The 25,232-nt window shown below is 43.9% G+C and overlaps 1 protein-coding gene across 1 annotated transcript in view; it reads right to left on the bottom strand.

The window, feature by feature from the left end:
* The window catches only part of LOC124606380 (synaptic vesicular amine transporter-like), a 107,094-nt gene that overhangs the window by 58,084 nt on the left and 23,778 nt on the right, over nucleotides 1-25,232 (bottom strand). The window contains exons 3-5 of the mRNA XM_047138363.1: nucleotides 24,342-24,523; nucleotides 14,982-15,065; nucleotides 8,945-9,127 (exon numbers count right to left, since the gene is read on the bottom strand). Of these exons, the coding sequence (XP_046994319.1) occupies nucleotides 8,945-9,127; nucleotides 14,982-15,065; nucleotides 24,342-24,523 (449 nt within the window). The remainder of the gene's footprint in view (nucleotides 1-8,944; nucleotides 9,128-14,981; nucleotides 15,066-24,341; nucleotides 24,524-25,232) is intronic.

The raw sequence follows: 25,232 nt of genomic DNA on the forward strand, positions 1-25,232 counted from the left end.
GAGACTAACACCTTCATGGTCACTACATTAGCGTTCTTCTTATACGCAAATATTTCGCGAATTTTCTTCTTTTCCCCTCCACTGGATGACCAAGCTGCATATGAAAATTCAGATACTGCTTCCTTCTCTGTACTTTGTTTGTCCTTCCAGCTACGTTATTTTGCATTCGAAGTTTGGATTCTTCATCTACACATACATCTTTATAAGTGCTGTACAAACCAGTGTGAAGTATATGACAGTGGGTACTTAGCGCATTACTCAATGTCTGGATTTCTTCCTGCTACAGTCGTTTATGGACTGGGAGAAGAATGACTGCTTCATTGCCTCTGTAACTAGCGTAACCTTGTTTACTACGTGAACGACGAGTCAGAGGATGTTGAATATCTCTAAATTTTTCACTTAATACTGTTTCTCTAAATTTTCGCGGAATATTTAAGGCTAACTTCAAGTTCCTATCAGTTCATATTCTTCAACATTTCCGTGACGCTCTTCCCCGTATCGAGCAAACCAGTGACCGTTCATGCCGCCCTTCTATGTAAACGGTTAATGTCCCCTTTTCCGTCACGGTAGCGAGTATCAAAATAGCAGCAGCAAAAGGAGCCCCGTGTCAGTCCAGTCTGCGAAAACGTATAGAACGGCGTGCCAACGAGAAGACAGCAGAGATACTGTCTATCCGTAAGCGTAGCAACGCCCTCGCATGTTGACTGGAACATCCCTTATTAACGCCAAGACCAAGCAGGGAGGAGACGGTCACCTGAAATCTAGTGTCGCAATATCACGGCGCCGTAAAAGAAGCATTATAATATGGGAGAGTTCAAATGCGGCTTTGGTAGCTGAGAAACTGATAGTCCTAAGGTGACTTTCGGCTTTTACAGGGCATTTTGCTGCGACAGTTCAAATGGTTCAATTGGCTCTGAGCACTATGGGACTTAACTACTGTGGTCATCAGTCCCCTAGAACGTAGAACTACGTAAACCTAACTAACCTAAGGACATCACACACATCCATGCCCGAGGCAGGATTCGAACCTGCGACCGTAGCGCTGCGACAGTGATTCGTGTGTTAACGAGTAATGGAACAGGATTGAAACGCGCGAGTACTGGACCGTACATGACACTGAGGTGACAAAACCCGTAGGACAGCGACATGCACATATACAGACGCCGGTAGTATCGTGTACACAAGGTATAGAAGGGCATCGCATTGGAGGAGCTGTTATTTGTACTCAGGTGATTCACGGGAAAAGTTTGCCGACATTATTATTGCCTCACGGTGGGAATTAACAGACTTTGAACGCGGAATAGTAGTTGGAGCTAGACGCACGGAGCATTCCTTTCCGGAAATCGTTAGGGAATTCAATATTCCGAGACCCACAGGGTCAAGAGTGTGCCGAGAATACCAAATTTCGGGCATTACCACTCACCATGCAGTGGCTGACGGTCTTCACTCAACGACGGAGAGCAGCGGCGTTTGCGTAGAGTTGTCAGAGCTAAAAGACAGGCAACACTGTGGAAAATAACCGCATAAATCAATGTGGGACGTACGGCGATCGTGTCCGTTAGTACGGTGCTACGAATTTGGCGTTAATGGACTATGGCAACAAACGACCGCCTCGAGTGCTTTTGGTAACAGCATGGCATCGTCTACAGCGCCTCTCCTGGACTCGTGGCCATATTAATTCTAGACGACTGGAAAACCGTGGAGTGGTTAGATGAGTCCCTATTTCAGGTGGTAAGAGCTGATGGTAGGATTCGAGTGTGGTGCAGACACCTCGAAGCGATGGACCCAGGTTGTCAATAAGCCACTGTGAAAGCTGGTAATGGCTTCATAATGGCGTCGTCTGTGTTTGTATGAAATGAACTGGATCCTCTGGTCCAACCGCGCAAATCATTGACTGCAGATGGTTGTGTTCGGCTACTTGGAGACCATTTGCAGTCGTCTATCAACTTCATGTTTCGAAACAATGATGGAATTTTTACAGGTGACAGTCGCCATGTCACCAGGTCACAGTTGTTCGTAATTGGCTTGAAGAACATTGTGAACAAGACGAGCGAATGATTTGGCCACCCGGATCGCCCAACATGAATCCCATCGAACATTTATGGGACAGAATCGAGAGATCGATTGGTGGACAAAATCGTGCACCGACGGCACTTTCGCACGCTCAATATTTCTGCAGGGGGCTTCTACCGACTTGTTGAGTCCACGCCATGTTGAATTGGTGCACTGTGCTGGGTAAAAGGAGGACCAGCACGATATTAGGAGGTGTCACATTATTTCCACCGTGTGAAGTCATATGATCAATGATGATCTAAAGGAAAAAATAATCGTCTATTAATTCTTACTATCCAGGACACGTTTCTGGCGCTGTTCTTTAAACAGCAAATTGATGTCTCGGTAATGTTGTATATTTCAGCACAAAATGTTGTGTCGTCGGCCGTTACAAGCGCTCGTAGGAACACCACGTGTTACAAATGGCGTTTTTTTAGGTTTGATTTAAGGGGACCTTAACCAGAATGTTTCACTTTATGGTGATAATTTTCAGGGTAATATCTATCATTCTCTGGTTAAAGTGCCAATGTGAGAAACCTGCGCCTGCCGGTGTGGCCGTGCGGTTCTAGGCGCTTCAGTCTGGACCCGCGTGACCCCTACGGTCGCAGGTTCGAATCCTGCCTGGGGCATGGATGTGTGTGATGTTCTTAGGTTAGTTAGGTTTAAGTAGTTCTAAGTTCCAGGGCACTGATGACCACAGATGTTAAGTCCCATAGCGCTCAGAGCCATTTGAAACATTTTTGAGAAACCTGCTGTGGACGTTGGGCTTATCAGTCAAAGGTAGAAAAACATTCGTTTCTGGTGATTGGTCCCCTACGAAAGGGCTTCTATCGTGAAGCGACATAATGAAGCAGGGTGGCAGGCTCGTTTACGCTCTCAGGTACAAGAGCCTATGAAATGCAGGAGCTACACAGCAAAGTAAACTCATCCACGGTAATTTTGGCTGTGAAGCTTATGTATACCTGAAGTGCTTGTGGTCCCATAGTGACCCCGGGAACTCCATGGGTATGTATGAAAGCCAGATGGATGTGAGTTCTTAGCTACAGAATATTACTTTGATTTTGAAAACTAATATTTCTGGTTTCTGAGACATGGGAATTTACCTCTGACGACCTTCCATTTCAGTGGAGGAGACGGGAGCTTAGTAAACAACTAGGTTTTACATATTTTGTGAATCAATCAAAAGAGTGAGAAGACAGGACACTGCAGGAGACTGCGGGCAGTCAGAGATAGTCTGGTGATGCCGTCACGAGGATGATCAGCGAGTGCGGAATGCTGCAAGAGACCGCAGAGTGTAAGTGATGGACGAAGGAAGAAGTTGCGAGCTCTACCAGGAGCGGCGGGAAGCGGATAGGCACAGACTTCCCAGCACGAGGTGACGCGGAAGGGAACTAAGAACTGTTGAGTTATGGGTAGGAGGAAGGAATTCTGTTTGTTAGCAGTCTCGAGGACATGTAGTTTGCTGTTAGAGCAACTAGCTTCCAAGAGGCACTCAGAGTTTCTAAGGATTTTACTGAGACTTCTTTAAGACTTTTCACTTCAAGTTGAGTGAAGATTTGGAGACGGGAATTATTGAAGATAAATACAGGACATCCACTTTCAATTTATAATGTCATGTCCTTAGTAGTTTTTTCCTCTTTTAAGTGTTTTCAGGTATTTTGTGTTGTCACTGTATTTCCAGTGTCCACCATAACCTTTGTGTGCTGTAGATATAAGTTGCCTATCTTCTAGTGTTAATATGCATGCAGTTTATCGATCCTATGAATGGATGCTGGGTCTCGAAGGGCGTCAAAGGGGCCTGGCGATTCGTAGTTACAAAATTGTCGTTGTGTCGCAGAGTGGACATTTTATAGTGAGGCTAGCGACCCAGTTACTTTCAGTTAGATATATTGGTGACTGGTGTTGGAGGGAAATGAACGTTTACACCTTTGTTTAGGTGGCTAAATAAATGTGTGGTACTTCAGATTTGTAACACTTCATACTTAGCACATTACTTCTTTTTGCTTTTTCAGTGTTATTCTCTGTTTGTAAATTTATTCATTTTCAATGCTTTTTTAGCCAGTGCTAATTAATTTAAATATTGTGAGATTTTTATCCTTGCAAATATTGAAACAATTTTTTGAATGTTATAAGCAGACACACTGGCAGTGTTAGGGAATTTGCACTGTGTATAATCAAAAGATATTGCCTGAATGGTATTAACTTGTGTAGTGCATGGCAGTGCGGGTAAAAAGAGTCGGAAGTTAACGGTGAAAGAGGTCAGACGTGAAATAACAGTCCACGCAGGATATGGTGGCTGATGCGCAGTGGCCAATTTCTGCCACCTTTCAGTTGGTCAGCGATAACAGAACCATGGCGCCCAGCCTGCAACTTTGTCAAACGATTTTACAAAAACTGTTCGGTAAACAAATTTCATTTTTGCTTTACTTATAGCTTTATATGCCAGCTTCGTGATTAAGAGCCCATCATTTCGTTAATGATCACGGTTATTGTGAACTTTATTTGGAAGTTAGACACTGCGCGAAATCGGAAAATGTTTGCAATGAAAAATAGGAGTCACTATGATTTTGCGTTTGGTGCATAGTACATAATATGTTGCTGTTTACGAAATTTAGCTGACATGCAAAATTTTTCTTTCGACTTGAATGGACGCCTATCTGTCACAATATTCAGAAAACTGATCTGACGTAGCACACTCATGTTGCTGTGTATGAAATTTAGCTGACATACAAAATTTTTCTTTAGGCTTAAATGGACGCCTATCTGTCACCAATATTGAGAAAACTGATCTGACGTAGCACACTCATTTGCGATCGCACCGCGCCAGCGATAAAGCCAGAGTGAGATGTCCACAACATTCCTCATATTTCATAAAGCGTTTGAGATATCAAAATAGTATTTCGGCAAATGATAGAAGAAGAGAGTATTTTTCCGAATGGTTTTTACGTAAAACTTCATTATCTACCGTTTTATTCCACTGACTACAGACATTTTTGATGAAAGAATGTAATTTTTAAGAGCCATCGACTGCTGGTGAAACAAGAAATGATATGGGCATTGGAACGACGTAAGTGAAGACATTACACCTTTATCTTGTACCAAGGATGTTCTTTTTCATAAGATACTAACCTTACTTTTCCTCAGTTCCTCACTTAATTAACTTAATAAACCACAGTTTCAGAATTCTCTTGCAACTGCCTCAGCACAACGTGTTATTGAGGCGAGACTGTGTAAACTCTGCTGTGTTTTGGTAGAAGAAGCAAATTTTAACATGGCAACAAGAGAAACATGTAGGTTTTACTCAAAACTAGCCACTGTTGACGCTTCTCTGAAAGTTACAAATGGTTAACAAGCCATTTTCGGCGGAATTCTTTTTGGATTATAACCAAAGCAGAGATAGATGTTTCTGAATGGTCACCATGCATGTGTTGGCAAGGAAGGGCTCCACTTAATACATACAAAAAAATGTGAGAATAGGTTTGAGTTTAGAATGGCATTTTCCCTCCAGTACTCGGCATTTCCCCTGCAGCACCTGTCCACAGCCCCGACCACTTCTGCTCTCCCCACACCTTCCCTGCTGACAACGTGTCTACTGGGCGTCGTATGCTGCGCAGACCGGTAGAACATGTGCAAATGTGTAGGGAGAGTGGTCACAAAATGTATGCCAAGGCATTGTGGAAATTATGAGCAGGCAGTAGTATGGGCCACAGTAGGGTGATTAGTCACGGAGAAGTTTCAAGAGGTTTGTTGAAAGAAGAGTATTTTCTGGACAAATATATTAAAATCTGCTCATAACTGCCTTTTTCTTAATAATCGTTGCGGCGAAACCATTACGTTGCGCAACAGCAGCTCCATCTCAAGGTAAAACTGTGTCATTTCATTGTGTTAATGATTTTCCTATATCTTTGGTACCAACAGGTAGAATCCTTTTCCTTATCGCTACACTAACCAAGGGGCATGATATCCGAATAGTAAGAAACTGTGATACGAAAATCTAGAAAGTGGCAGAAATTGAAACTTGAATTTTGCTGTTCCAATGAAAAAGTCAGTTTTATTAGTTAATTGAAAGTACTAGTTCAGTTGTGTAATTTAACCGCATTCATTATCTTTTTGTGAGGGAAGCTCCTTAAATATGAAAAGGAATGATTCTAGCAAATGAAAAGTTTATATTATTAAGTTTTAAAGTTTTACGTAATTACGTGTATTTCTTGATGTGTTGTGTTGTTTTTTGCTTTTGTGTTTTCAGCGTTGCCTCGTTTAATTGTTACTAAATGTGACATCGTTTGAACTTCGCGGTATGTTTTCCGGGGGTTACTTGATCTTTGAACATAGCGGGTAACAAAATACAATGACTGTGAACATTTTAGTCAGGTAACCTTCTCACTTAGTACTGCATTGCACGTGGCAATTATTATATCAGTTTGAATTTTCAGGTAAGCTCTCACACCTGATTGATCATTGTCATCAAAGTATGGTTTATTAATTCTTATGTAATTTAAACTCAACATAGTTTCAGAATCCTTCATAGTCCGTAGTCGGACTGACAATTGTGTTACTTAATTTAATAAGTGCAGTTTCGATACGTCTCGGTTTTATAATTAATAGCACATAAAAAGAAGACAAGCATCGAGGAAACAGATCTCACTGAACAGGTTAGAAATAGTAGTATAACAAATAGAAAAAGAGTGCTACAAATGTATGCAATTTCACCTGGCTAACTAACGTCACAACGCCAGAGTTTTTGCATTTTAGGCACACAAACCGCTTTATAGTTACTGAAAACGACGTGATATACCACTTATATCACGACGTGATATACCACTTATCTATCTCGCCAACAGCACTAGATAACTAAGAACCAGAATAATGTGTCCCGAATGTGTTGTGTAGTGGTGACATAGACTGTGTATTTATTACCCAATTAAAAAATATGACGTCTTCGTCAGTTATACACTGGGGTGATAAAAGTGATGGAATACCTCCTAATGCGGTATTGTATCTCCTTTTGCCCGGTGTAGTGCATCAACGAAACGTGGGAGGAACTCAAAAGGTCGTTCGAAGTTCCCTGCAGAAATATTAAGCCAAGCTGCCTCTATAGCCGTCCATAACTACGAAAGTGTTGCCGGTACAGGATTTTGTGCGCGAACTGACCTCTAGATTACGTCCCAAATACTTTGACTGTGCTACATGTCGGGGAATTGGGTGGCCAAACCATTCGCTTGAATTGTCCAGAATGTTTTTCAAACCAATCGCGAACAATGGTGGCTCGGTGACGTAGAGCATTGCCATTTATAAAAATTTTATCGTTGTTTGGAAACATGAAATCCAAGAATGGCTGCAGATGGTCTCAAAGTAGCCGAACATGACCGAGGACCCAATCCATTCCACGTAAACACAACCCATACCGTTGCGGAGCCAACATCAGCTTGCACAGTGCCTTGCTGTCAACTTGGGTCCAAGGCCCCCTGGGGTCTGCGCCACACTCGAACACTATTATCATGTGTCGCTGGAGCTCTGACCAACTGAAATCGGTACTCCTCCGACCAGGCCACGGTTTTCCGCTATTCTAGGGTCCAACCGATATGGTCACAAGCCCAGGATAGGCTCAGTAGGCGATGTCGTCTGCTGCCAAAGCCCATTATCGCCAAATTCTTTGTACATTCGTCGTACATCCCACATTGCTTTCTGCGGTTATTTCACGCAGAGTTGCTTGTCAGTTAGCACTGACAACTCTACGCAAACGCCGTTGCTCTCGGTCGTTAAGTGAAAGCTGTCGGCCACTGCGTTGTTGTTGGTGAGAGGTAATTCCTGAAATCTGGTATTCTCGGCACACACTTGACACTGTGGATCTCGGAATACTGAACTCCCCAAAGATTTCCGAAACGGAATGTTCCATGCGCTCCCATTGAAAGTCTTAATTACGTCGTGCGGCCATAATCGCGTCGGAAACTTTTCACATTATTTTCCTTATTTCTTTCTTTCTCGGGCCTGTGCCCCGCCCCAACGCGGGGTCGGCTTTGTTATGACGGATTTGGCAGTGTTAATGGCATAGGGTGGCCGGATGCCCTTCCTGCCGCCACCCCGAACCCCCCGGGATGGAAGTAGTGTACCCCAGCTGTCTGCGTGTAGTGTAAGTCATGAAGTAGTGCGGATGTGTTCAAATGTCTGTGAGTCGTGTAACTGAGGCGGGACGTGGGGACCAGCCCGGTATTCACTTAGCGGGATATGGAAAACCGCCTAAAAACCACATCCAGGCTGGCCGACATACCGGCCCTCGTCGTTAATCCGCTGGGCGGATTCGATCCGGGGCCGCCACGCCTACCCGAGTCTAGGAAGCAGCGCATTAGCGCTCTCGGTTGCCCTGGCGGGTCAAATCTATTCACATTAATCTCCTGGTACAAATGACATCTCCGCCAACGCAACGCCTTTTTGTAGCTTGTGAAAGCGATACTACCTGTACCTATATGTGTGCATATCGCTAGCGCATGACTTTTTTCGCCTCAGTGTAATGCCTTGCGCCCGTATGCCAAGTAAGACCGCCTTCTCAGAGGACGCTGTATCTTCCCCTGATAATGAATCTGCCACCTATCACGTGTTGGCTGCTGTCCACCGACAAGGAGCGTTTGCCAAAATCGCAAGCTTTCAATTGCGTCTGCATTCAGCTAGCTAGGAGGTGCACTCTTCCTAGCTCGTTTGTGGCTTCAGCTCAGAAGTAACGAAGTTACATTTCTAGCTTGTTCACCTCTCGGCGCCTCTAAGTCTGCCTGAGAGCCTCACAAACTAATCCGACCCCTCCCTACTGCACAGTGAATAAATGTTGGTCTGGTCCACGGCAAGTTGGCTACACTTGCTCGTCTCGAGCAGGCACAGATTGCAAATGAGGCTGACTCACCGATGTCGACGATGACGAGAGCGGAGACGCAGAGGAAGGGCGCCGGCTTGCCGACGAAGGCGTAGAGCAGGCCGCCCAGCGGGTAGCCCAGCAGCACGCCCAGCGCCACGCTGCCCAGCACGGAGCACAGCAGCCGGCTGCGGCGCGCGTCCTCCCGCTGCAGCGCCGCCACCACGCACAGCCCTGCGCGCCAGCAGAGAACCAGAAGGGACTCTGAACAACGGCAGCATTGGTGAGTACAGTCTTACTGCTACGGCCACTGTGCGCAACCGACATAGTGCACTTTACTAGCTCATCTGTTCTTGAGCTTTCTTGTTATCTGCTGCACCTCTACAGAAAATAGTTGGTTGGTTGGTTGGTTGGTTGGGGGAAGAGACCAAACAGCGAGGTCATCGGTCTCATCGGATTAGGGAAGGACAGGGAAGGAAGTCGGCCGTGCCCTTTCAAAGGAACCATCCCGGCATTTGCCTAGAGCGATTTAGGGAAATCACGGAAAACCTAAATCAGGATGGCCGGACGTGGGATCGAACCGTCGTCCTCCCGAATGCGAGTCCACACAGAAAATAGTGTCACGAAACTGAAGCAGAGGTATAGTCTACCCGTTCCACGATACAATTTGTTAGACAATATATTACTTAATGCATGAAGAAACACGATTTTTGGATTAGCTTTCTTTCTCTCTTATGCAACTTTCTCATGCAAATTTAGAAATACTATTCGTTAAAATAAAACAAGAAGAGATTCTATTACAGGCTTCCACAATACACACATTCTGACTTTCATGATTCTCTTTCGCGGTATCCTTCTGCTGGATAGTTTTGTAACCTGTGGCCGCACTCTAGTTAGTCTACATTGGGAGTTCACAGTTCACTGTTCTCTTGGCTTCAGGTCGACTACTAGCTGCTCTGTCAATCAGAATTCCATTAGCTGAGCACGTAGTACACCTTCCCACTCGTGCTCCAAGAATCTGACACCACTGCCTCGTATGCCACGTCCAAATTACATATATGAACAGTTACTTCTGTGTGGTGATAACCTATTAGCCTGCACCTTGCAACGTTAGTTTGTACGTTTGCATAAACAGGGATGGCATTTACATTCGAATAAATGGTTACAGCATTTGTTCAGATGATTAAATAAGCATGTATATTATAAGAAATTGTTATGGTATTTGTTCAGAAGTTTAAAAAAGTTCTATTCTTCTTTGGCTACTGGGTGCATTCACTCTTTAGAAGCGTTTATCACCCACTTAAGACTCTAAAATGGCGAAGAGGATAACTGGTTTCAGCAGGACACGCTGCCCATTTCACAGGGTCTTTGGTCAACCAGTGTAGCCTCTCTCTCCTGCGTTCATATGCTTTCAATACTCTGAAAACCTCTGCCACCCTCTCATAAGGCATCACAGACCTCTGACATCTTGGTACTTCTTCAGTTTCGAGTGCAGCTCTCAAATCGCTCCGAGTTTCTCCATGCCTTCGCCCCTGTTCCAAAGCCCCTTCCGGCTCCAACGCCTCCTCAGATTCGAGCGCTGCCTCAGGCTCCAACATCTTCTTTGCCTCTGTCGCCTCCTCAGGCTCCAATGTCTCCTCCACGTACAGTACCCCTTCCAGTTCTGCTCCCATGCCCCCACCTCCTACAGCCCAGTACTTAACGCCACTGGCTCCTTTGGCTTCTGCGCCACCGGCCCCTGCACTACTGGCTACATCGCCAACGGCTCTAGTGACACCAGCTCCAGTGCAACAGGCTCCAGCGACAACGGCTCCAGTACAACAAATGCCTCTATAGTCTCTGCCAAAGCCTGCCACGATCGGTTCCTCCTCTTCACTTGCTGCACCTGTGATTCTTGTCCACGCTGTGAAGCATATTGTTTACTGTTGCCCTTATGTCAGAACTGATATGAAGGGCCATGCGTGTTAGTACCATGTGTATGACCAGAATGAGAGTCAGTGTAGCCTTGTTATGGATTAACTGGTGTAGGCATATAGGCCACTCTTCTGAACAGAAGCAAGAAGCATGAAGAACGCTCCGGCGAACGGATGACCGTAAAAAGCTGACTAACTGAAAGCAATGGTACAAAATCCAGTGATCAGTTACTTTACACTACTGCTTTTCGTCGCCTTGCGGGCGAAACACTACTGCACCATCGTGCGTTGCAACTTCGGCTATAGAGCCGGCCAATTTTTTACATCATCATCATCATCATCATCATCATTTAAGACTGATTATGCCTTTCAGCGTTCAGTCTGGAGCATAGTCCCCCTTATAAAATTCCTCCATGATCCCCTATTCAGTGCTAACATTGATGCCTCTTCTGATGTTAAGCCTATTACTTCAAAATCATTCTTAACCGAATCCAGGTACCTTCTCCTTGGTCTGCCCCGACTCCTCCTACCCACTACTGCTGAACCCATGAGTCTCTTGGGTAACCTTGCTTCTCCCATGCGTGTAACATGCCCCCACCATCTAAGCCTGTTCGCCCTGACTGCTACATCTATAGAGTTCATTCCCAGTTTTTCTTTGATTTCCTCATTGTGGACACCCTCCTGCCATTGTTCCCATCTACTAGTACCTGCAATCATCCTAGCTACTTTCATATCCGTAACCTCAACCTTATTGATAAGGTAACGTGAATCCACCCAGCTTTCGCTCCCATACAACAAAGTTGGTCGAAAGATTGAACGGTGCACAGATAACTTAGTCTTGGTACTGACTTCCTTCTTGGAGAAGAGAGTAGATCGTAGCTGAGCGCTCACTCCATTAGCTTTGCTACACCTCGCTTCCAGTTCTTTCACTATGTTGTCATCCTGTGAAAATATGCATCCTAAGTACTTGAAACTGTCTACCTGTTCTAACTTTGTTCCTCCTATTTGGCACTCAATCCGTTTATATCTCTTTCCCACTGCCATTACTTTCGTTTTGGAGATGTTAATCTTCATACCATAGTCCTTACATTTCTGATCTAGCTCTGAAACATTACTTTACAAACTTTCAATCGAATCTGCCATCACAACTAAGTCATCCGCATATGCGAGACTGCTTGTTTTGTGTTCACATATCTTAATCTCACCTAGCCAGTTTATTGTTTTCAACATATGATCCATAAATGATATGAACACCAGTGGAGACAGGTTGCAGCCTTGTCTTACCCCTGAAACTATTCTGAACCATAAACTCAATTTACCGTCAACTCTAACTGCTGCCTGACTATCTATGTAAAGAGCTTTAATTGCTTGCAAAAGTTTGCCTCCTATCCCATAATCTCGTAGAACAGACAATAACATCCTTCTAGGAACCCGGTCATATGCCTTTTCTAGATCTATAAAGCATAGATACAATTCCCTGTTCCACTCGTAACACTTCTCCATTATTTGCCATAAGCTAAAGATCTGGTCCTGACAACCTCTAAGAGGCCTAAACCCACACTGATTTTCATCCAATTTATCCTCAACTAATACTCGCACTTTCCTTTCAACAATACCTGAGAAGATTTTACCCACAACGCTGATTAAAGAGATACCTCTGTAGTTGTTACAATCTTTTCTGTATCCATGTTTAAAGATTGGTGTGGTTACTGCTTTCGTCCAGTCTGATGGAACCTGTCCTGACTCCCACGCCATTTCAACTATCCTGTGTAGCCATTTAAGACCTGACGTTCCACTGTAATTGATGAGTTCCGACTTAATTTCATCCACCCCAGCCGCTTTATTGCACTGCAACATTTTTTTTTGGTCATCAGTCTACTGACTGGTTTGATGCGGCCCGACACGAATTCCATTCCTGTGCTGACCTCTTCATCTCAGAGTAGCACTTGCAGCCTACGTCCATAATTATTTGCTTGACGTATTCCAATCTCTGTCTTCCTCTATAGACAGAGACTGATGACCAAAAACAGGTTCCATTAGACTGGACGAAAGCAGTAATCACTGCAACATATTGACCATTTTCTCCACTTCCTCAAATGTGATCCTATTTCCATCATCACTCCTGTCTCATTGTACATCGAAATCTGAAACATTACTGATCGTATTTTCACCTACATTGAGCAACTTTTCAAAATATTCCCTCCATCTGCCCAAGGCATCACCAGGATTCACCAGCAGTTTTCCTGACCTGTCCATAATACTTGTCATTTCCTTCTTACCTCCCTTTCTAAGACTGCTAATTACACTCCAGAATGGTTTTCCAGCAGCTTGACCCAAAGTCTCCAACCTGTTTCCAAAGTCTTCCCAAGATTTCTTCTTGGATGCTGCAATTATCTGTTTGGCTTTGTTTCTTTCTTCAACATAACTTTCTCTGTCTACCTGAGTTCTAGTATGTAGCCATTTTTGATACGCCATCTTTTTCCTTTTGCAGGCTGCCTTGACTGTGTCATTCCACCAAGCTGTTTGCTTCATCCTACCTTTACACACTACTGTTCCAAGACATTCTTTAGCCACTTCTAGTACTGTGTCCCTTTACCTTGTCCATTCCTTTTCCAATGACTGTAATTGACTACCATCAACTAACTGGTACCTTTCTGAGATCACTGTTATGTACTTGTGCCTGATTTCCTTATCCTGAAGTTTCTCCACTCTTATCCTCCTACATATGGACCTGACCTGCTGCAATTTCGGCCTCACAATACCGATTTCACTGCAGATTAAATAGTGATCAGTGTCACCAAAGAATCCCCTGAATACACGTGTATCCCTCAAAGCCTTCCTGAATTCCTGATCTGTTATTATATAATCAATGACAGATCTGGTTCCCCTGCCTTCCCAAGTATACCGGTGAATGTTCTTATGTTTAAAAAAGGAGTTTGTGATTACTAAGGCCATACTGGCACAGAAATCCAAGAGTTGTTTCCCATTCCTGTTAGCCTCCATATCCTCTCCAAATTTACCCATAATCTTTTCATACTCTTCTGTTCGATTTCCAATCCTGGCATTAAAATCACCCATGAGCAGAACACTGTCCTTGTCCTTTACTCCAATAACTACGTCACTGAGTGCGTCATAAAAACTATCCATCTTATCTTGATCTGTCCCTTCACAATGCGAATATACTGACACAATCCTAATTTTCTTGTTAGACACTATCAAATCTATCCACATCAGTCGTTCGTTTACGTACCTTATTGCAACTACGCTGGATTCCATTTCTTTCCTGATGTAAAGCCCTACACCCCATTGTGCTATTCCTGCTTTGACTCCTGACAGGTAAACCTTGTATTCTCCCACTTCCTCTTCTTTCTCACCCCTTACCCGAATGTCACTAACAGCTAAAACGTCCAACCCCATCTTACTTGCAGCCTCTGCCAACTCTACCTTCTTCCCAGAGTAGCCCCCATTGATATTAACAGCTCCCCATCTCGTTACCATTCGTTTGCCGAGTCGTATCTTAGGAGTCCCTGGTTTGTCAATTAGAGGTGGGACTCTGACACATCCAAAGGTCCGAGGAATTTTGCTCTGATTGTTGCCAGCATCATATTTAAAGTACCAGGGAAGCAGATTGCTAGCCTTACTTGCCCCGGGTCCCATTGGGTTTTACCCCTAACGGTTGAGGGACTAACCGGTGGATTTGGTAGGCTTTGCCGTCTGAGCACAAAAGTGACCACGACTCAGAGTATGTCCGAGATGCCCAGCCTTATTCCAAAGTAACTGGCATCCTGACTGGCAGGACCACTTACTTGGCCACTCATACGTTGCCCGTGGTTCATGAACTAGGACATGACAACAGGTTCAAAAAAAAAAATGGCTCTGAGCACTATGGGACTCAACTGCTGAGGTCATTAGTCCCCTAGAACTTAGAACTAGTTAAACCTAACTAACCTAAGGACATCACAAACATCCATGCCCGAGGCAGGATTCGAACCTGCGACCGTAGCGGTCTTGCGGTTCCAGACTGCAGCGCCTTTAACCGCACGGCCACTTCGGCCGGCCATGACAACAGGAACCCACACCATGAACCACAAAATTTTTACATTCCTTTAATATTCAGTATATGGAGTGAAGTCATTTAATTTCAAACTGTTATAATGACGATTTCCTTTCATTACCTGACACGCCGATACTGGACGAGGCGACTCCTTGCAAGCTGCGAGCGACCATCAGCGCTGCGAAGTTCTCAGCAGTTGCAAACACTGTAGGCAGAAGAAGAAGGCCGTTCTCAGATTATTACAGAGAAAAATAAACGCTGTAAAAATGACAGCGTGAGGCACAACACACGCGTACAAAAACAAATATAATGCCAAACAGTTTTCGGAATTTTAGTCGCCTTCATCGACGCGGTTATAAGAGACGGAGCACAAGTTCCGGTGAGGGAAGAATGGGGCAGGGATTTTTTCGTACTGTTTACAGAGGAATCAACTCGGCAGTGGCCTTAAGTAAAAAACCTATATGCGGGTGGTCGGACGCGGATTTGAACCAACTTACGCCGAAATACGAGTCCAGTGTGTTACCACTGCTCCGCCACGCTTGGTGTGAGGACGAAAGCCAGAAAAAATGAAATCGTGACGATCAGATGCACCCACAGCAATGTGGTGCTTTGTTTACTACTTTGGACTTGTATTTGGGAGGATCTGGATCTAGCACTTCCTTTGGTAGTTCTGATTTAGGTTTTATGTTGTGTACGTAAACGAAGTTCGAAGAATCTTGGAATCAGTGGCTAAGACACTGAATTCACATTCTGAAGGAGCTGGTTTAAGATGGCTTTTCGTACATCTTTTTATAGGCCATACATAGCACAGTACTGCTTACAAATGTGCAAACATGTCACAGTCATTTGATAATGTGTAAATGTCATGTGACTAGGGCCTCCCATCGGGTAGATCGTTCGCCTGGTGCAAGTCTTTCGATTTGACGCCACATCGGCGACTTGCGCGTCGATGGGGATGAAATGATGATGATCAGGACAACACAACACCCAGTCCCTGAGCAGAGAAAATCTCCGACCCAGCCGGGAATAGAACCCGGGCCCTTAGGATTGAGATTGTGTCGCCCTGACCATTCAGCTACCGGGGTGGTCAGTCATTTGATTACCTTCAGTTAACATTGCATACGGTGTTTAAGGGGAAAAATATGCTCCTGGGAAAATTCTTTAGGTATAGGAACTGCTCTCATACCGATATTCATAGCGGCAAGAAAGATTACATCACATTTACAAACAAATTTTAACAGCAGTTTTGAAAATTTAATCCAGTACCATAAGTAACAGACGTGACAGCATTAACTGTGTATGGAAACTTTAGCGACTTTAATACAATGTTAATAAATACAGATTTGTTTGATACAGGTCAGTTTGTACGATGAATAAATATGACGAGTACACAAACAATAATCAGTTTGTAAGTGTCACCAATGCAGCGTAATAATTTTATGTGGTGTCTACTGTTCGTCTCATTTATCGATATTAACGGGACCGCCTCAGCAAACCAAGGGCACTGAACTGTATACATCTGTAATTAGTCTACTAAAATTGTCGAAACTTGTCATATTCAAGACACCAGAAAATGTTCAGCAGTTTTAGCGTGTTACTAGCACTTAAGAAAATGTTCGTTGCAAAAAAAGCATTTCTTGCGTATTAATTTACTTTGAATTATTAAGCTTTAAGTCAGTTATCAGCTTTAATTTTTAAGAAGCGAAAAAAAGAACTGGAGAAACTCATAAATAGAAGACTAGAGGTAATAAGAGTGGCTGTAGAGCCAGCCAGCACTTGTAGCAACACGGCACAGCAGCTGGAAGCTTGATAAAAGTACTTAATCCATATCATCAAAAGTATCCGGACACCCCCAAAAATATACGATTTTCATATTAGGTGCATTGTGCTGCCACCTGCTGCCAGGTACTGCATATCAGCGACGGCAGAAATCCTTAGATATCGAGAGAGAGCAGAATGGGGCACTCCGCGGAATTCACTGACTTCGAACGTGGTCAGGAGGTTGGGCGTCACTTGTGTCATACGTCTGTATGCGAGATTTCCACACTCCTAAACATCGCTAGGTCCCCTGTTTCCGATGTGATAGTGAAGCGGAAACGTGAAGGGACAAGTACAGCACAAAAGCGCACAGGCCGATCTCACCTGTTGACTGACAGAGACCGCCGACAGTTGAAGAGGGTTGTAATGTGTAATAGGCAGACATCTATCCAGACCATCACACAAGAATTCCAAACTGCATCAGGATCCACTGCAGTACTATGACAGTTATACGGGAGGTGAGAAAACTTGGATTTCATGGTCAAGCGGCTGCTCATAAGCCACACATCACTCCGGTAAATGCCAAACGCCTCACATGGTGCAAGTAGTGTCAAGAATGGACGATTGAACAGTGGAAAAACGTTGTGTGGAGTGACGAATCACGGTGGCGATCCGATGGGATGGTGTGGGTATGGCGAATGCCCGGTGAACGTCACCTGCCAGTGTGTGCAGTGCCAGCAGTAAAATTCGGAGGCGATGGTGGTATGGTGTGGTTGTGTTTTTCGTGGAGGGGGCTTGCACCCATTATTGTTTTGTGTTGCACTATCACAGCACAGGCCTACTTTGATGTTTTAAGCACCTTCTTGCTTCCCATTATTTTTTTTCTGGAAACTTGTGCTAAGGTCTTATGGGACCAAACTATTTAGGTCGTCGGTCCCTAAGCCTACACACTACTTAATCTAACTTAAACCGAGGGAAGTCTCGTCTAACCTCCGACGGGGTGAGCCGCACGGACCGTGACAAGGCGCCTCAAACAACGCGGGTACCCCGGGCGGCTTGTCACTTTTTAAGAGCGATTCGGGGATGGCGATTGCATCGTTCAACACGATCGAGCACCTTTTAGTAATGCACGGCCTGTGGCGGAGTGGTTACACGACAATAACATCCCTTTAATGGACTGGCCTGCACAGAGTCATGACCTGAATCCTACAGAATACCTTTGGGATAGTTTGGAACGCCGAATTCGTGTCGGGACTCACCGACCGACATCGATATTTTCCTCAGTGCAGCAATCCGTGAAGAATGGTCTGTCATTCCACAAGAAATCTCCCAGCACCTGATTGAACGTATGCCTGCGAGAGTGGAAACTGTCATGAAGGCTAAGAGTGGGCCAACACCATACTGAATTCCAGCATTACCGATGGAGGGCGCCACGAACTTGTAAGTAATTTTCAGGCAGGTGTCCGGATACTTTTCATCACTTAGTGTATCTATACTATACCAAGAAATTCCACAGATGAATGATCTACAGCATCCGTTGCAACAGCTGATTTTTCGGGTGCACTCGCAGTACCACTAGTTTTCATTAAAGCCCCACATTTTACTACGCTGAGTTAATCATCTTTTTGTAAGTAACGAGTAAATGCATAGTTCTAAAGAAGTTACGCTACTAATAGTCGTCGTTAAAACCAGCAGCTATTTTCAGAAAAGAAACTTTATTTCTTGACTGATTTCAGGCACCTAGTGCTCTTCTTCAGGAGACTACAATTATCGCATTATTACCGAGCTTCAAACAATCGTATGCTGCACATTTTTTATGTCTGACGCTTCAAAGTATGCGGTAATTATAATCTTCTGAATAAGGGCACTAGGTGCCTGAAACAGATCAAGAAGTAAAATTTCTTTTGTGGAGCTGTTTGCAGATTTTTTCAACAATTACAGTTGGTTGGGACAGATAGAGTAAAAATATTAGAAACCGCTGCTAGATTTCCCACTTTACCTTCAAATAAAGTGTGAGTGAATAACATAGTCATGCTAATTTGTGACACTGGAGGATCTTTCTCGCAGTCGGAATACGATTGTTCTCGCTAATGGTAGAAGCTATTGGTAACGTTAGTTCCTTTTTCTTTTCCCTCCTATTCAGCAGAATTAGCACCGATTACTGTTTGTGAGTACACTAATGACTCAACTGGAGGCACCTTCCTACGAGCATACAGGATGCCAACTCGGCTTGATGATGATAGTAGTTCGTACTGACATGAACTCCACGAACGTTGAGAAGCCTTGCCAATTTATTACCGCTCAATATAGGCACAGCAGCGCCGAAGAATTGCTAAATCCTTTGTACGGAAATACAGACGTTCCGAATAGCACTGGCGTCGAAGTTACATTGAACGAGTAACAAGTACTATTTGCGCAGTGCAAGTGGGCACTCGGCACCGTGACTGACAGGAGCGACCGTGAAGGCATTTTCGGTTTTCAATCGCTTTCATCAGTCACCGTGCCGAATGTAGCTTGGGTTGCACGTATAAGATCTCGTGTGTATGGGCTGCACACCTAGCTACTGTAATTTAATTCTTGTGCGATGTGGTATTGTACTGACATACAGAACGTACTGGACGTACTGGCGTCCAGTGGAGCTCTACAGGGGGAAAAAGCGAATTGCTTCCGAGGGGATGATTGTTTCGTTCGACTCTGAACGACATAGACTTACGTACTATGCATCTCATCTTGTCCCACACAGTTATTCCTGTATTAGGACAGCGCTATCTGCTTTAACAGCACCATGACCGTCGCTGCATTGACTTACATACTTTTCTGACCACTTTTACTGAAATTCATGGTGATAAATTTGCGTGTCCTACCATTTTTCACGTAACAGAAGTTTGGAATGGGCAAGGATGGGATCAGGAATCGGATGTACCCTTATTCAAGTTACCATTAAGTGCTCCCCTGACGTGGTTTACATCAGTCCCGCGTTAAGACAGCTGGAAAGGTTCTAGTGTCTTAAATACAGCACCACGTCGCTCGGACCCGTGATTTGAACTGAGACGGCAGTGATCTTTCGCCTATCATATGTGCGTAGGAGACTTGCTCGTGTAAGACAGTATGGATACAAAATTGTTCCATTGTGGCTTATTTAATTAGCGCTTCGAGCTGAACTAAGTCCACCTACACTAATATGCCACGTTTAAGTCACCTACAGCAGCTGACAGTAAAGCGAATTACTTCACCCAAATTGAGGTAAGAAAGAACGCTGACAGTGTGGCACGTGAAATGACTGGCGGTGTCTGCCTGACGCTAGAGGTGCTACGGCAGCGCTGCTGCCTCTTATTTATTTACTTACACGTCAAGTTTCGTAGAACCAAATTGAAGAGCAAATCTCCAATGTCATGGAACGTGTCAGTACACGAAATTACAACATAAAACTAATAACAGATAAGAATAAATGTTTATGAACCCGAAAAAGTCAGTCCATAAGTTTAAGTAAAAGCAAACAACAATGCAACAGGAATCATCTTAAGTTTTGAAGGATCTCCTAGACAGAATAGGAGTGACCCATGAGGAAACTCTTCAGTTTCGATTTGAAAGCGCGTGGATTACTGCTAAGATTTTTGAATTTGAGTGTTAGCTTATTGAAAATGGATGCAGCAGTATACTGCACACCTTTCTGCAAAAGAGTTAAGGAAGTCCGATCCAAATGCTGGTTTGATTTCTGCCGAGCATTAACTGAGTTACAGCTGCTTATTCTTGGGAATAAGTTAATGTTGTTAACAAGAAATGACAGTAAGTAATATATATATATTGAGAGGCCAACGTCAAAATACCCAGACTCATGAACAGGGGTCGACAAGAGGTTGGTGGACTTACACCACTTATTGCCAGAACAGCCCGTTTCTGAGACAAAAATATCCTTTTAGAATGGGAAGACTTACCCCAAAATATAATACCATACAACATAAGCGATGAAAATAAGAAAAGTAGACTAATTTTCGTGTCGAATAGTAAAAATACCGTTTGAATACTAAAAATGGCAGCATTAAGTCTTTGAACAAGATCCTGAGCGTGGGCTTTTCACGACAGCTTACTATCTATCTGAACACCTAGAAATGCGAACTGTTCAGTTTCACTTATCATATGTCCATCCTGTGAAATTAAAACGTCAGGTTTTGTTGAATTGTGTGTTAGAAACTGTAAAAACTTAGTATTTCTGTGATTTAGCGTTAGTTTATTTTCTACAAGCCATGAACTTAGGTCGTGAACCGCAGCATTTAAAACCGAGCCAGTGTTGCACACAACATCCTTCACTACCAAGCTAGTGTCATCAGAGAACAGAAATATTTTAGAGTTACCTGTAATACTAGAGGGCAATTCATTTATGTAAATAAGGAACAGGAGTGGCCCCAACACTGATCCCTGGGGCACCCCCCCCTCCCCCCACTTGACCGTACTCCACTCAGACCACAAATCACAGCCATTCTCAACATTGTGAAGTACATTACCTTTTGCTGTCTGTTGCTAAAGTAAGATGTGAACAATTGTGCGCTACTCCCCATATTCCGAAATGGTTCAACGTCTGGAGTAATATTTTTTCATCAACACTATCAAAAGCATTAGTGACAGCAAAAAATATGCCAAGCATTTGAAACCTTTTGTTTAACCCATCCAGTACCTCACAGAGAAATGAGAATATAGGAGTTTCAGTTGTTAAACGACTTCTAAAACCAAACTGTACATTTGATAGCAAATTGTGTCATGTAAAATGATCAATTATCCTTACATACACAGTCTTTTCAAGAACTTTTCAAACACTGATGGCATAGAAATTTGTCTAAAATTATCTGCATTATCCTTTTCCCCATTTTTACAGAGCCGCTTTACTACTGAGTACTTAAATCGTTCAGGAAACTGACCATTACTAAAGGAAAAAATTACAAATATGGCCAAATACAGGGCTAACATGTGCAGCACAGTACTTTAATATTCTGATAGACACTCCATCATAACCATGAGAATCCTTAATCTTCAATGATTTAATTATTGACTCAATCCCCGTCTTGTCTGTATCACAGAGGAGTATTTCAGACATCAATCTCGGAAAGGCATTTGCCAAGCAAGTCATATGATTCCCTGTAGAAACTAAATTTTTATTAAGGACACCAGCAATACTGAGAAAATGATTGCTAGATACTGTACATATATCTGATTTGTCAGTAACAAAAATATTTTTACTGCGAACTACCTTTATAACGTCGACTTTGTGCTGCTGACCAGACACTTCCTTCACAACTGACCATACGATTTTAATTTTTTCCTATGAATTAGCTACTCAATTTGGATACCACATACTCTTTTCCTTCCTAATAACATTTTTAAGCACCTTACAATACTGTTTGTAATGGGCTACTGTAGCTTGATTGTGGCTAGTTCTAACATTTTGGTGTAATTCCCGCTTTGTTCTACAAGATACCCTTATCTCACTAGTCAGCCACTCAGTCTGCCTTTTACTGATATTATCCCGTTTAGAACATTCTAATGGAAAGCATCTCTCAAAGAGCATGAGAAATGTGTTAAGGAAAGCATTATATTTGTCATCTAGGTTATCAGCAATATAAACATCCTACCACTCTTGTTCCTCGACAAGGTTTCGAAAACTCTCCATTGCTGTTGGATTAACTTTCCTACATAGTTTGTAATTAAATGTGACATTTGTTTGAGTACTAAAGTCTTTTAGTGTTAAAATTTGTGCATCGTGGATTGAAAGGCCATTCACCTTCTTACTAACAGAATGCCCATCCAGTAACGAAGAACGAATAAAAATGTTGTCTATGGCTGTGCTACTGTCCCCCTGCACCCTCGTTGGAAAAAACACGGTCTGCATCAGATCATATGAATTTATGAGATCTACGAACACCCCTTTTCCTTGCACCGTCATATACAAAATTAATATTGAAGTCACCACATACAGGGTGAAAAGTGTTTAAAACGACAAAGTCTGGGAGGTTGTAGGGGACATCAAAACTAATATTTTTCCCTAATGTCATTTTTTCCTATGAGGAGTATTTAAAAAGGCTGCAAATTAATTAAACCAACAAACACTTTTCCATTTTTTTTATGACGAAGAGATAACAAATTAACACAACCCAATTTCAATTACAGTAGATTTTCAAAAATGCCTCAATTGACACGTAAACAAAGGTTACACCGTCGGATCATGTTCTGTCTGACACGGGTAAAAACCCCAGAAGTATCCTGAATTGTTCCTGCTGCTGCTACCATCAGGGCAACCAGATCCTCTTCTGATGCAACAGGAGTTGCGTAAACAAGGTTGCGCATCTCTCCCCACATAAAAAAGTCCAGGATTGAGCAGGACATGGTACAGGACCACCTCTGCCAATCCACGTTTCTGAGAACCGTCGGTTCAGGAATCGACGCACACGACGATTGAAATGTGCCGGCGCCCCGTCATGTTGGAACCACAGGCATTGTCTTATAGGGAGCGGGACGTCTTCCAGCAATTCTGGCAATGCTCTGGCGAGGAAATTGTAATAGTGCCTGCCATTTAATGGCCTAGGTAGCAGATACGGCCCAATTAAACAATCCCCAACAACACGGACCCACCCATTAACGAAGAACCGCACTTGATGAGCGCTAGTAACTGTGGCATGTGGGTCATCCTCACTGCAAACATGCGAACTGTGCATGTTGAAGACTCCATCACGCCCGAAAGTTGCTTCATCGGTCAATAACACAGAGTATGGAAATGTAGGATGCATTTCACACTGTTCCAGGTACCACGGCGAACACTGTGCTCTGGGTGGATAATCAACTGGTTCCAGGTTGTGGACACCCTGTAAGTGAAATGGACGTAACAATTGCTCTCGAAGGGCTGTTCTTACATTCGTCTGATTCGTCCCCATGTTACGTGCAATTGCACAAGTGCTGATGAAGGATCCCGCTCCCGGATGGTCCCGGCGGAGGTTCAAGTCCTTCCTCGGGCATGGGTGTGTGTATTTGTCCTTAGGGTAATTTAGGATAAGTAGTGTGTAAGCTTAGGGACTAATGACCTTAGCAGTTAAGTCGCATAAGATTTCACACACATTTAAACATTTCTTTGATCCCGCTCCACACGCTGCAAGACAGCTTCCTCAAGTTTCAGCGTGCTTACCGTGCGACGGCGTCCCTGTCCAGGTAATCTACTAAATGGGCCAGTCTCACGCAGACGTTGGTACACAGCAGCAAAGGTCGTATGATGCGGGATACGGCGATTAGGATATTGTTGTTGATAAACCCGCTGTGCAGCTCGTCTGTTGTGGTGCGCTACGTAGTACGCACCAACCATATCAGTGTACTCACTCCAGGTGTATCGCTCCATTAGTAAACAGAGACAATGCACTACTACACTGGTGGACAGCAGTTGCCTACAACTGATGTGGTAATACGCCTTCTAACAACTGAAGATCGTAATACGGCCTCTAACAACTGAAGAGCATAATACGGCCTTCACCGGTTTAAATACTCCTCATAGGAAAAAATGACATAAGGGAAAAATATTTGTTTTGGTGTCCCCTACAACCTCCCAGACTTTGTCGGTTTAAATACTTTTCACCCTGTATAACCAATTTGTGGTACTTCCTACAAAGTCAGCCGAGACGCATATGGACATACGACGAGGGTTTTATGCGTGGCTGTCCCACCAGCACGCTGCTGCAAAGCTACTCACGGAGGGCGGCGACGAGCAGGACGGCGGTGCCGAAGAGCAGCGGCAGCGGGTAGCCGAGCACGCGCGTCGCCAGCGCCAGCAGCGGGTTGGCCGCCAGCTGCACCAGCGCCTTGGACGACAGCAGCAGCCCCACCCACGGCGCCTCCTCGCCCTCTGTGCGCAGCACGTGGCCCATCCGGCCGCTGAAACACCCCGCCTCACACTGTGCCTTCTTACCCGAAGAAACATTGCAGTATTCGAAAACTGAGGTAAAACCATAAAACAAGGGATAACTGGGAAGGGGGACAAGGATATGACACGACAGTACCACCCTAAAAATACCATCACTTGAATTTGTGTTGTTAGCTCGCCTAGACGAGGTGCATCTTAAACAAAACTGAAGAACTGGAATGGTCAAAAACCGGTCTGTCTTTGGACCTCTTGGCATTATCCGCCGCATGCATTGTGTCTAGCCATTATGAAGACCTTGGAGAAATGCGTGATACACGCAGTGCTGTCTTAAGATACATTTATTCACTACCGGTTTCGATCATGCACCGTCTTCACAGTGGAAAAATATCCAAGGTAATACCTTCACATGGCATACATGCTGTTTTACAAGGAAAATATACGGCATTACAGACTTGAAAACGCAAGAAAACTTATACTTAACGCCATAATGCAGGAAAATTGGAAATTCGTGGTATGTTCTATGGGACCAAACTGCTGAGGTCATCGATCGCTAAGGCTACACGCTGCTTAAGCTAACTTAAACTAACTTACGCTAAGGACAACACACACACACACCCATGCCTGAGGGAGGACTCGAGCCTCCAAATGGCTCTGAGCACTATGGGACTTAACATCTGTGGTCATCAGTCCCCTAGAACTTAGAACTACTTAAACCTAACT

The sequence above is a fragment of the Schistocerca americana genome, chromosome 3 (genome assembly GCF_021461395.2).
Source record: "Schistocerca americana isolate TAMUIC-IGC-003095 chromosome 3, iqSchAmer2.1, whole genome shotgun sequence".
NCBI classification, from domain to species: Eukaryota; Metazoa; Arthropoda; class Insecta; order Orthoptera; family Acrididae; genus Schistocerca; species Schistocerca americana.